Source organism: Mus pahari, chromosome 8, assembly GCF_900095145.1.
Source record: "Mus pahari chromosome 8, PAHARI_EIJ_v1.1, whole genome shotgun sequence".
NCBI lineage: Eukaryota > Metazoa > Chordata > Mammalia > Rodentia > Muridae > Mus > Mus pahari.
In genome coordinates, this window is record NC_034597.1 from 51,980,599 (window position 1) to 51,992,796 (window position 12,198).

Genomic DNA, 12,198 nt, shown 5'->3' on the forward strand with positions numbered 1-12,198 from the left:
TACCATTAGCCATTGGAGTTTGTATGCCGAGGATCATCGGCTGAGGCATGGAGTAAGGACTGAGAGTCACGTCACCTTTGTCTGCCTGGGTCAGAGGTACATTTCCACCTGTGTTAATATTCCCTAATGGTTTTTTTCCAGTGACAGGCCAAGAGGCAGACAAGGCTGGACCCTGATGTGAACCTCTTTCTCCCCCCTCTTCCTTACAGAAGTCATTGAAACCAGACACACGAGTGTTTGGTTTGACTTGACCAGGTAACCAAGGCGTACTGGTGAGTTTTATATCAACTTGACACAAGGTGGAGTCTTCTGACAGGAGAGAAACTTAATTGAAAAGATGTCTCCATAAGCTGGGTCTGCAGGCAAGCCTATAGGGCATTTTCTTAATGAATGATTGATGGTGGAAGGCCCAGAAGACTGTAGGTGGTTCCGGGTTCTATAAGAAAGCAGGCTGAACAAACCATGAAGAGCAAGCCAGGAAGCAGCACCCCCTCCATGGCTTCTGTCTGCATCAGCTCCTGCCTCCAAATTCTTGCACTGATTGAGTTTCTGCCTTGGCTTCCCTTGATGTACACGGACAAATAAATTACATTCCCTTGATGTAAGCCAAATATACCCTTTCCTCCCAAGCTTCTTTTAGTCATGGAGTTTCAGTGCAGCCACAATAACCCTGACTAACGTACACAGCAGGAAGAAGTCACTGCAAGTGACACCGACTCCAAATGGAGAGATCTGGAACACCCAAACCAAAGACAGCAGAGGAAAGTCATGGAGAAGGGTCAGCCATGACTGGAAAATCAGCCTGTGATCCACTGCCACCCACTCTGAAGAATAAGAGCTGAACTCAGCTATGCCCAGCTTTCCAGTCCCATTCTGCACTCCTGGTTCCTCTAGGCCCTTCATATCCCAACTCACCATATGTTGGGGCTGAGTCCCGGTGATACTGACAGCATGTTCTATGGGCACAGTGGCGGAGCTGAGGCTGGTCAAAGCATGACAGCTCAGAGTCATTGTACTGAATGTCCTGTGACCGCAGAGACCCTAGTGGAGAGGAGAGATCCGCAGTCAACACTTCTCCATTTGTATTTGTATTTTTAAAGAGTCAACACCATTATCCCATGTAGTCCTTCCGTGTACCCCAAGACACTCTGAAGACAGTAAACTGAAGACACTCTGTATGCCAACTTTCCAAAGATTAGTGTTTCTGTGATCCTACAGTGGGCAAACTCAAGCAATACAAAGCCTATGTCATTATACCTCCCCCCCCCCACACACACTTAAACATTTTTTATTATTCTATGCGAAAGGGTATTTTGCTTGCATGTATATCTGTGCACCACATGCATGCCCAGTGCCCATGAAGGTCAGAGAGGGCATGAGATCCCCTGGGAGTGGACTTACAGATACTTGTAAGTTACTGTGTAGATGCTGGGAATTGAACCTTCTTCTTAAAGAGCAGCTAGTGCTCTTAACCACTGAGTCATCTCTCCAGTTTCCAACCCCCACATTTTTCATGTGTGCTGGGAATTAAACCCCAGGGCCTTGCACATGATAGGCAATTGCTCTACCACTCAACTATAGCCCAACCTGTTTCATATCAGTGTCTACATAATTTCCTGCATATGGGCTGAAAGCCAGAAGCAAAGTGGCTTAAGAGATACAATTTCAGATAATAATGATACTAAAAAATGGAACCTAATGATGGCAAGCTGAGGACTACCTGATTCTTCTTATGCAGAGGCACACACAGTTTAAAATAATTTGCTAAGTATGTAGGGTATAGACAACTTTTATTTTTTTCCTGGTAGCCTTGGGACATCACAGCCTTGCCAGCATCCCTATGAGGCCCTGAGATTCCTGAAGAGGCTCATTTTCCTGTATCTTATATTCTAAGTAGCTGGTGATGCTCTTTAGGTCTTGGGTCTTAGCCATGTGTCTTGAGAACTCTTGGGTGACAATGCTAACAAGCTCATTTCACAGTAAGACAGGGGGACAGGAGCTTACAGCTGGGTTTCTTCTCCATGAACTGCCTCTTGCAGTAGATGACACACAGGATGAGCAGGGCGAGCAGCACTGTGGCCAGAGCACTGCAGATGACAGCAGCCAGCGCCGTGTCCCGAGGGCTGGAGACAGTGGAAGAGATCTTCACAAGGTTCACCTTGCTGGTACCTAAGAGTGACGGCAACAGGTCAGAGGTTTGCCAGATTCTGAAGCTTAAACTTTTGTCTTCCTTTCTCATGTGTATGTGATGAACATGCATGTGTTTTGTGTGTGTGTGTGTGTGTGTGTGTGTGTGTGTGTTTGTGTGTCTTCCTGGTTTGCTCTCCACCTTGTTCATTGAGTCAAGGTCTTTCAGTTGAACCCAGAGCTCATCCACCGAGCTAGTCTAGCTTGTTCTAGGGATTTCCTGTCTCACCCTTTCCAATACAGGACTTCAGGTGGGCTGCCATGCACACCCAGGGTTTACATGGTTTTGGGGGTTCCTGAACTCTGAGCCGAAAGCTCACTGCTTTTGTAGACGGCATTTTAACTGCTGATCCATCTCTCCAGGCCCAACTCATGCTAATGGTTTTTTGGGTTTTGGTTTTTGGGTTTTGGTTTTTGGTTTTGTTTTGTTTTTTATAGTACGTCAAATTCTTTGTAGCCCCTTAGAATAAAGCATATATGTAAACTATAGTGTAAGGAACTATTGGCTCAAGCTCTGTACAGGCAGATAGAGTCTAGTTAACCAGCTAACATACATTATGGTTTGACCTAACATCAAACTCACACAGGCCTTCTCAAGTTCAATTCACTTAAGAGGCAACTGAACTTTACTGCACTGAGAGGCAACAGAGCTTTTAGTACTGGTCCTAAATCACCCCTTTTAAAGAACACACTGTATAATTAGAGTACTGTTGCCTCTACAGTGGGGAAGAACAAGTGAAAAGATGAACTAACGATGCCTTGGGTCTGGGCTCTCATTTTGAGGATCTCACTAACGCCTTAGATGTTCAGCAGGGCATTAGGACATGGCGGTACTACTTGGGTTTAGCCTGTAGACGCTCCCTCTGGAATCTGAACACAGTAGGGAGCATGGGTACTCCTTGCTGATGGCCCTGCTGTTTTGGCATAGGCAACTTGGTTCTGGAGTGTAACTGTAATTCAGATGTCTTACAATATTTCTCATTGGAATATTTTATCTGTTTTACTTTTAGATTTGCTTTGAGTAAGCTACAATTGACCCCACTGCTTTTTGTGACCTTCCACCATCACCAAAAACCAAAATCCAAATCCACTGAAGGCAGAGCACAATTACTGATGAACTGCTTCTAGCCACACTCTTTCACTCTTTGGTAACAATAAGAGCCGCTAGCAATGAGCCCCTGCAGTTTCAGGGAGGCAGGAGCACAGCAAAGGCTTTATCTTGTTCATCTAAACTGGTTAAAAAAAAAAAAAAATCCACGGTAACATTCAGCAATATGAAATCCAGATGTGCCCCGATTTGCCAATGAGCAAAATAGCTGGTTTTTCATCCACTTCATACCAAGCATTCCGACGACAGAGAAACATAAGCCTTAGTCATTCACACTTTCTTCATTTTAGACTTTGATCTTTACTTTTTAATAAATGCTAGAAATATTATTTCAAAACAAGATCTCTATGCTTTTTTTCCCCCTGTCTATAGCCATGTCTATATTTTAGAAGTTGATTTTTCTGGAGAGAGGAAAGGGAAGAGGGGGAAGTGATACAACTCTATTTTAGTTAAAGCTATGTAAAAAAATGTATTTTCCTTGATTTAAACTTTTCCACCTTTACTTATCTATTTGTCCCCGTGTGCATGCGTCTGCGCATGAGTGTAATGGTGTGCCCACAGAGATCAGATGACAACTTAGGGTCAGTCCTCCCCCACTGGATGAGTCAGTCCTAGAGAGGAAAGTCTGAGCTCTGCCCTCCAGGCTTGGCCGCAAACACCTTTTCTCGCTGAGCCATCTCATTTGCCCTGGTTCTCTCACTGTTACAACTCACGCACAAAGTTCTGCAGCGGGGACACCAAGTAGATTCACTAGGCTCTCTGGTAATGGTGGCTAATTCCAGAACGTGTTCATTGCCAACATACCCTCCAATCCCAAGTCCTAAGCAGTCACTCGCACTCAGACCTTGACAAGCATTGAGCTGCTTTCTGTTGCTATGACACTGACTGCAGAGATGGAATTGCATAATATTATGTGGTCCTCATGACTGGCTTCTGCTACTTAACAATATTTTCAAGATACATCTACAGTGCACATGCATCAGAGTTCACTTCTTTTCTTTTCTTTTCTTTTCTTTTTTTTTTTTTTTTTTTAGACTTATTTATATTTATATGAGTACTGTAGCTGTTTTCAAACACACACTAGAGAAGTGCATCAGACCCCATTACAGATGGTTGTGAGCACCATGTGGCTGCTGGGAATTGAACTCAGGATCTCTGGAAGAACAGCCAGTGCTCTTAACCGCTGATCCATCTCTCCAGCCCCCAGAGTTCACTTCTTTTAATGGTTGAATAAGATCTCACTGAACAGATAGATACACCATATTTGTTTATCCATTCACCAGAGGATCTTTGTTTTTAACTCTTGTAGGGTTATTTTGAATAAGGCTGCTTTGAGCACTTATATACAAGCTTTTCCAATATATTGTAAAATGTTCCATACATTGTAATTGTTCCACATACTTCAAAACATTCATTACTGAAATTATAATAATTAAGCTTATATAAATACATCAGTCAAAAATATTTCATGAACAAGAATGAGAGTAAGGGTTGTCAGAGTTGCTGGGAAGATTAGCTCAGATGGGAGTTTACTACTCTATGTAGTAAACTTACTAAGTAATTTTGACCCTAAGGAGAATGGGAAGTACTTGACACTACTGGACTCAACAGACTCAAGCCAATGAGTGATTCTTTAGTATTGTGTTTTAAGGACACTCCTACCAAGTACAGCTCTGTATCTCCATTTCCCACTTGGATTTCTGTATTGCATCATGTTTAAAGGCAAAAATCACTGTAGGTGAGCTCACAGGCAGAGCTGGGAACATGTATGTCAAAGACACCGGTGGGCCCTCTCAACGGCATTGTTATAGGATGGAGATTGTTCATGTTTCTCCTTCTTAACAGTTCTTTTTACTATTTTTTGGACAGTGCACACACGTTTGCCATCGTGCATGCACAGAGGCCAGAAGATAGCTTGTGGAAGCTGGGTTTTTTTTTTTTCCTCTCAACTATGTGGGTTCTGGGAATCAAACTCGAGTTCTCAAGCCATCTCATTTGCCCTGGTTCTCTCACTGTTACAACTCACGCACAAAGTTCTGCAACGGGGACACGAAGTAGATTCACTAGGCTCTCTGGTAATGGTGGCTAATTCCAGAACGTGTTCATTACCAACAACAGGGTACTCAAACTCGAGTTCTCAAGCTTGATCGCATGCATCTTTACTCACTGAGCCATCTTGTGGGTCCTTCGTTTTATTTTTAATTTGACAAAAAAAAAAAAAAAAAAAAAAAGTACATATTTCTGGGCAATAAATTCTACACTCTGCTAAAAGACATGTTAAGAGATATGATCATTGCTGGAAGTTGAGATGGTTTGCACTTATCACTTCTCTGACCTCTAGGTTCTACAAGGGAAGGTCCAAGCCTTGCAATCCTGTGCATCAGGGTGTGGTGTTGGCTTTCATACAGCAGGTGGCTGTTATGAGAAGAGCTTCTTTGACCAGCACTTCCCACAGTTTCCAGCTAGTGCCTTAGCTCCACACTAAGCTCTGCTAAAGCTCAGAGAGAAACAAGGTATATAGCTGATCCTGAATTAGCTAGAATGGCAAAGACACTGCAGGAAGCAAGTCTGTTTTAATTATAAAGAACAGTTGTTTGAATTAGAACTAATGCACAAAGTACCACCAATGACTCTTGAGATAAATTAGTAAAAGTAAACGACATACAACAAACCAATGAGCTGGTTCGATGGAGCAAATACTTCTACAAACACATCTTAAGAGTTGTGCTCCCAGTATCTGGTTTTACTAACAAAGGGAGAAGACAACTAGCAAAGGGGTAAAGCCCAAAAGCTGATAAGATGTCGGCGGGACTCTGGGGTGGGGGGTGGGGCAGACGTTGTGAACATGCAAAGCACTGCTTGTTAATCAAACTGAGCACTTGCTCCTCGGGAAACGCAGAGGGAATTCTCCACCCTATTTAGACAACCCCAACAGACACAAGCCAAATCATCTCATGGCACCTCACAAGCACGTATGGTAATTGTGAGTTGGACAAAGATTAAAGTGGTTTACTGGAAGCCTCCCTCCACTGGGCCACATGTGACATCAGATGACCTTTATTTATTCCCTTAGTCTTCCCGCTTTCTCTGCCTTTAAATTTTCCCAGAGTGTGCTATACACTTGAATGGTAGAGGGCTGTGTGGCCAAGTCTGTGTTCAAATCCTAACACTGCCATTTTCTACTTGTGTCAACACCACACAATGGTAACCTTGTGTCCTTATCAATGAAATCAAGAGGTATGGATGGTTGGTAGGATGTTTGTGAGCACCTAGACTCTAGGCTCTAGAGGAACACTGCTCTTGAAGGATCCGCATGTTTCCTGACACATGACATCGCCCCATAAGTGCATTCTCCTCAGCATTTGAAACTGACATGGTAAGTACTACATTGTTGGGGGTCTGAAGTTCCATTAAACTCAACTGAAACCACCTCCATAGGAAACACGGCTGACCCAGAGAATGAGATGATTAAGTAGAAACACCTACTACATCCTGGAACTGATGGAATGGGCTACAGGGAATTATTTGCTCTTGGGTCCTCACATCCCCAAAGCCCTGGACATTTAAGAAGCAAAACTAATGGTAGAAATGAAGCAATTTGATCTGAAGGTTGAATCTCCTTTTCTATAAAAGACACAGGCACCATTACAGAGAACTTTACCAAAGTTATGCAGTGACATTAAGCAATCTTCTAGAACAATTAGTATAATAACCAATCTTTAAGAATTATTTGAATGGAAATGATAAAGCCGTGACTAATAAAGTGCTTCCAGAGAAAGTTCTTTGACAGGCATACAAGAGCATTTGAACTCATCTGTCAGTTACAGAGCTAGTTCAGACAAGCTCAGTGAGGGCCACCTGCCAAATCTTTGCGAGAACCCTGATGGTGAACATTTTCATTCAAGGAAGGCAAGCTACAGACTCTGCTACAAAGGTTGATCATCACTGTGAGCTTGACAGGATGGAGAGCCACCTGAGACATGTACTTCCTGGCATGTCTAGGAGGGAGCTTCCAAAGAGGTTAAACCGAGGTGGAAACCCCCACCCTGAATGTGGCCATGGCATTCCACAGGTTGAGGTCTTAGACTTAACAAGAAGAGGAAGGAGGAAGGAGAAGCAGAACCCATCAGTCTGTGTCCTGGCAGCAGACACAATTAACCAGTGTCTTATGCACCAGCCACCATGTCTTCCCCACATGCCGGACATGGGCTTCCTGTCTCCATGTCTTCCCCACTGTGACAGACATGGGCTTCCTGTTTCTGTGCCCATGACTTTCTACTCTGATGGATGCAGCCTTTTCCTCTTTGGCTTACTTTTGCAAGGTATTTTGCTGTAGCAACAAGAAAATGACCAATGTTACTTCCTTTTCCTGGAGCACATCTCCAGAGAATTCGGTGTAAATGGCAGCACGACACCTGGGTACAGTTTCTGTATGAGATTTCTGACTCTTCCCCAAACTGTAGAGATGTCCTTAATAAACAGAACCAAATAGAAGAGATTTTCCTCCCTTAGTTTCGTTACAGTTTGGCCTAATGTCTATGTCATAGTGAACTACAACCTAACCTAATGTGTAGAAAGACCGCAACCTACTCTTTCGTCAAGTGCTGAGTCTCAGCCAATCACAACAGATTATAGGTCAAACAGTGCTCAAATAAAAGATACAAGCTAGTATCCAGCAGGCTGTCTTTATATAGATTTGTCAGAGGTTTGTCTTTTAACGGTTTAGAGTGGTTAACTGTAAATAAGTAGAAATAGAAACACCAAGCAAAGACAACAGTCTTTAAATCACATGCAGATTGGGATGAAAGGAAACAGGTCAGGGTTGATGGGTGTGGGAGATGAAGAGGGAGAGGGGGAGGGGAGGAGAGGGAGAGGGAGAGACCCACCAGGGAAAACCTCAAAGCCCTCCCCAGTGACATTCATCCTCCAATCATGTCACACCTACTCTAACAAGGCCACACCTCCTAACCCTTCTAATCCAATCAGTTCCCCTCCCTGGTGACTAAGCATTCAAATATATGAGCCTATGGGGGTGGCATCCTTATTCAAACCACCACACCTGGTGTTGTGACCTTGACCTCAATACAATTCTAATTGAAGTGCAGTCTTTCATTTGCTTACATTTGGGGGTTTTTTTGTTCTTGTTTTTGTTTTTTGGTTGTTTGTTTGTTTCCCTCCCCCCCACCCCAGACAGGGTTTCTCTGTATAGCCCAGGCTGTCCTGGAACTCACTTTGTAGACCAGGCTGCCTCCAACTCAGATATTCACCTGCCTCTGCCTCCCAAGTGCTGGGATTAAAGGCGTGCACCACCACCTCCCGGCTGCTTACATTTGTTTATAGCTGCTCGAGTGAAAGAACTAATTTCACAAAGAGCCAACTCTGGGATTCAATCCCCACATAGACAACAATGGTGAAGAGTGTTCCTCAGCACTGAACGAGCTCCAGAGAGAAGTCTGAAGAAGAGAACTGGAGAGCTGAGGCTGTGGGAGGCAGCTGGCTGTGAAGACCAGATGATGAGAGCCTCAGGCTTCGATCACAGGAAGAGTTGGAGAGAAGCTCAGGAGCCTATAGCATTAACTTGGTACTGACACTCCAAGCCCAGAGCAATAAGCCTGGGGCCTGGTTTTGGAAGCTTGGAACAGTAAACTTGTGGTCTCAGGACACAAAGCTGTAAGCCTCTGGGTTTTCCAGCCCAGAGTCACTCTCACCTGAGCACCCAGAATTTAAGTTATCCGGCTTTTAAAGCTGGGACCTATAAGGCTCCAGCTCTCAGGGCCTCAAGTTGAGGGAACCAGTAGCCAGGGGAAGGGCAGGGCAGGCATATGGCCAAAGGTTAGTATTATTGACAGGGACTGAGGTGATGTGAAATGTATTCAGCTGGCAGTGTCCAGAGCGCTTGGCAGGTCCTAAGAGAGAGAGATGAGACCCTGAAGCGTATGCATGAGGCAAGGACACATAACCACAGGAGAGGCTCAAGGCAGGGGTGGTGCTCCCGGAAGACTGAAGCTTGGGAAACTACAGATTCCACATTACTTTCCTCATTTCTATTTGTTTATAGATCATTTTGCCTAGGGATATATTTCCCATCAGGCTAAGACAGATCAAACATTATCATACATGTCTTTGAGGAGAAAGGAAAGAATGAAAGGCAGTCAGGGAGAGCTAACTACTGCGGGAGAGTCGCTGGCAGCGCAGGGAGGTTTTCAGGCTCTAGGTGATGATGGCAGCCACTGAGGAGGTCCAAGGACACTGCCCTGCTCCTTTAGGGGAAGCCCGTCCCTAAGGATAGCACTTTCTTTTAAATTCCTCTTTAGCGCTTGCTGGATGCCCGTTGGCACTTTAATTAGCATAAATACTATAATTAACACTGAAAAAAAATCATAAGGCACCAAACAGCAGCTAACACAATAAAGCTAAAAGAATTTTTCCTGCTTTCAAGGATGTTTTTGTTCTTTTGATTACTCCACCCACCTAAAAGTCTCCCCGTGTTTATTTGCCTGGAGAAACAATGAGGTCTTTAAACTCTGCACCAAGAAACAGAAAAGACACCATAAAAGAGAAACACATTATGATGCCTTTGAACATCTGTGGCGAGGGACAGGAAGCTCAAATAGGACCTCAAAGGGACAGAAGCTGGACTGCCATCTGGGAACTGAAACAAGGGAAACCTGGGGCCAGGCCCTGCCCTCCCAACTCTAAGTGGTCGGCGCTCTCCTTAACCCCTGGAGTGCCACACACCACCAGAGTCCTTGGAAAGCAGGACCCAGCCAGGGAAAAGGCCATATGGACACAGATATAGAGACAATGAAGCCGGCGCAATCTTCCTGGGCTCTCACATGAGTGAGGTGGGCAATAAGAAAGAAGTAAACTGCGGGACTGGACACTTAACGTCTTTGTTTCCACCCTGAGAATAAGTGTTTGTGCGTAGTTTAAAACTCCTGACTCGGCCTAAAGAAAAAGAAAAATCCAGACTTTTATCTAGCCAGTGTCTCCCACCGCCTCCCATTCTGCGTCCCATTCCAGCAGCGCTAAGCCTGTGCCTAGCTCACCTACATTTTAAAACCAACAGGACTTAGGTGAAAGAGCAGAGGGGTAAGAGCTATAGGTGGGAAAGAGGGCCCTTTTCTTGAGTCTTAGGACATGAAAGGAATTTGAAAATTAAACCCATGTTTTGTTATCACCTGTGGTCTCCAGCATCTCCATCTGGTTCATGAGAAAACAGAGGAACAAACAAAAATTAATAAAATAAAATAAAATGGTCCATTAGGTGCTATGGCCAGGACCCAAAATCAAGACTTCTTCACAATGAGCATGGAATGTGGTCATCCGAGAAAGACATCCAACAGGGACCACTCTGCATTCATCTTAGGATGAACAAATGATGTGAAAAGACAGGCTGCAAGAGAGACGACAAAGGACTCCCCAGGGTGTGTTGGTAGACATCCAGTACCTTTATCCCTCGAGGCTAAACCACAGAACACATGATGATGTAGCATCACACAGTATGACGGGAACCCCCGTCGCCTCTTTCCAGTGTGTGGCTTCTCTAGAGTAGGATGGTCAACTTTAAATTGTCAACCTGACAACGTCTAGAATCACCTGGGAAGGGAGTCAGAATAAGGACTGTCTAGGTTAGGCTGCCCTGTGGCAGTCTTGGGAGGGTTTTTCTTAACTGGGTTAATTAATAGAGGCTGCATTATTTCATGGGTTGGCCCCTGGATGGAAACGGAGCCGGTGTGCTGCGCATAGACAGGCAATCACCCATTGCTCTCTGCTCTTGACTGTGGATGTAATATGACTGTTTCAATGACCTGTCACCTGACTTCCTGAGAGTCTTAGGACACGAAATGAATTTGAAAATTCAACCCATGTTTTGTTGGGATGCCAGACTAGGGAGATCATTCTCATTCAAGCCCACACACAGGAAACAAAACACCTAATTTAGAAAAAAAAAGTATATCAATCAAATGTTGTTCTTTGTCACTCCCTTTGATATGTGTGTGTGTGTGGGGGGGTGCTGGGGAGGGAGTTATTCCTTAGTGTCCTCGGGGGGATCTGCTGCAGGACATATATTGTCCTCTGAATTCCAAAATCCATGATGGTCAAGGCTATTCTAACAAAACAGGTAATTTTCCATAGAGCCATGCACACCCTCCTGGGCCGTAAAGCATCCTCTACATGACTTGTAATGCCCAATACAGCGTGAAGACCGGTGGAGAGCTATACAGGGCTATGAGCAGAAGATGTCTATATAGAAACATAGCTTCTTGACGCCCTGATTGGTTGAATCTACAAATGTGAAATCCACAGATAAGGAAGGCTGGCTATATAACTAAGATTATTATGTTCTTAGAGTAAAACTAGTAATTAAATCAGCCAAACGGCACTTATTTAAGTTAAATTAATTAAATTGCATTAATTAAATTAATCACCAGTTCTTGAGAAATGAGCAGAAAGCCTGTTCCTCAAATGCATTTACTGCACCAGCTGGGCATTTCCTGCTTAATTAGGATTCTAGGTCCCTGCTTCCTCCCTTGTTCCTAATGTCTATTCTCAACAGCTGCCACCGCTGTAGCTAACATTGTCTGCTCACAGGAGGCTCCTCACTGTTCTGACCAAGCTCTTAATCTTTGTGGCCCTCGCAGAGACACAGCCTCTGCTGAGTGGGTTCCTCATGTCACAGTTGGGTCTCTGTCCTCAGGTCTCCTCACTTGGGCCTTCTTCCACACTTTACTGTCTTTATAAGCCACTTTCATCCTGGCATTCCGAGAGGGTTCCTTAATATGCAGCCTGGGCTAAGCAGCATTTAAAATTTTTAACCCTACACATTTTAAAGAGCAGTTGACCTTAAAGAGAGCCAGAGTCCTGTCACCTGTCACTGGCAGGCTGATCTCGGGCTATTC

At 44.3% G+C, this 12,198-nt stretch overlaps 1 protein-coding gene across 4 annotated transcripts in view; it reads right to left on the reverse strand.

The window, feature by feature from the left end:
• The window catches only part of Tnfrsf19 (TNF receptor superfamily member 19), an 85,820-nt gene that overhangs the window by 8,443 nt on the left and 65,179 nt on the right, over nt 1-12,198 (reverse strand). For all 4 annotated transcript variants that reach the window (XM_021202971.1, XM_029541811.1, XM_021202972.1 and 1 more), the window contains 2 exons: nt 2,005-2,169; nt 916-1,041 (listed from right to left, as the gene is read on the reverse strand). In XM_021202971.1, coding sequence (XP_021058630.1) covers nt 916-1,041; nt 2,005-2,169 — 291 coding nt within the window. The remainder of the gene's footprint in view (nt 1-915; nt 1,042-2,004; nt 2,170-12,198) is intronic.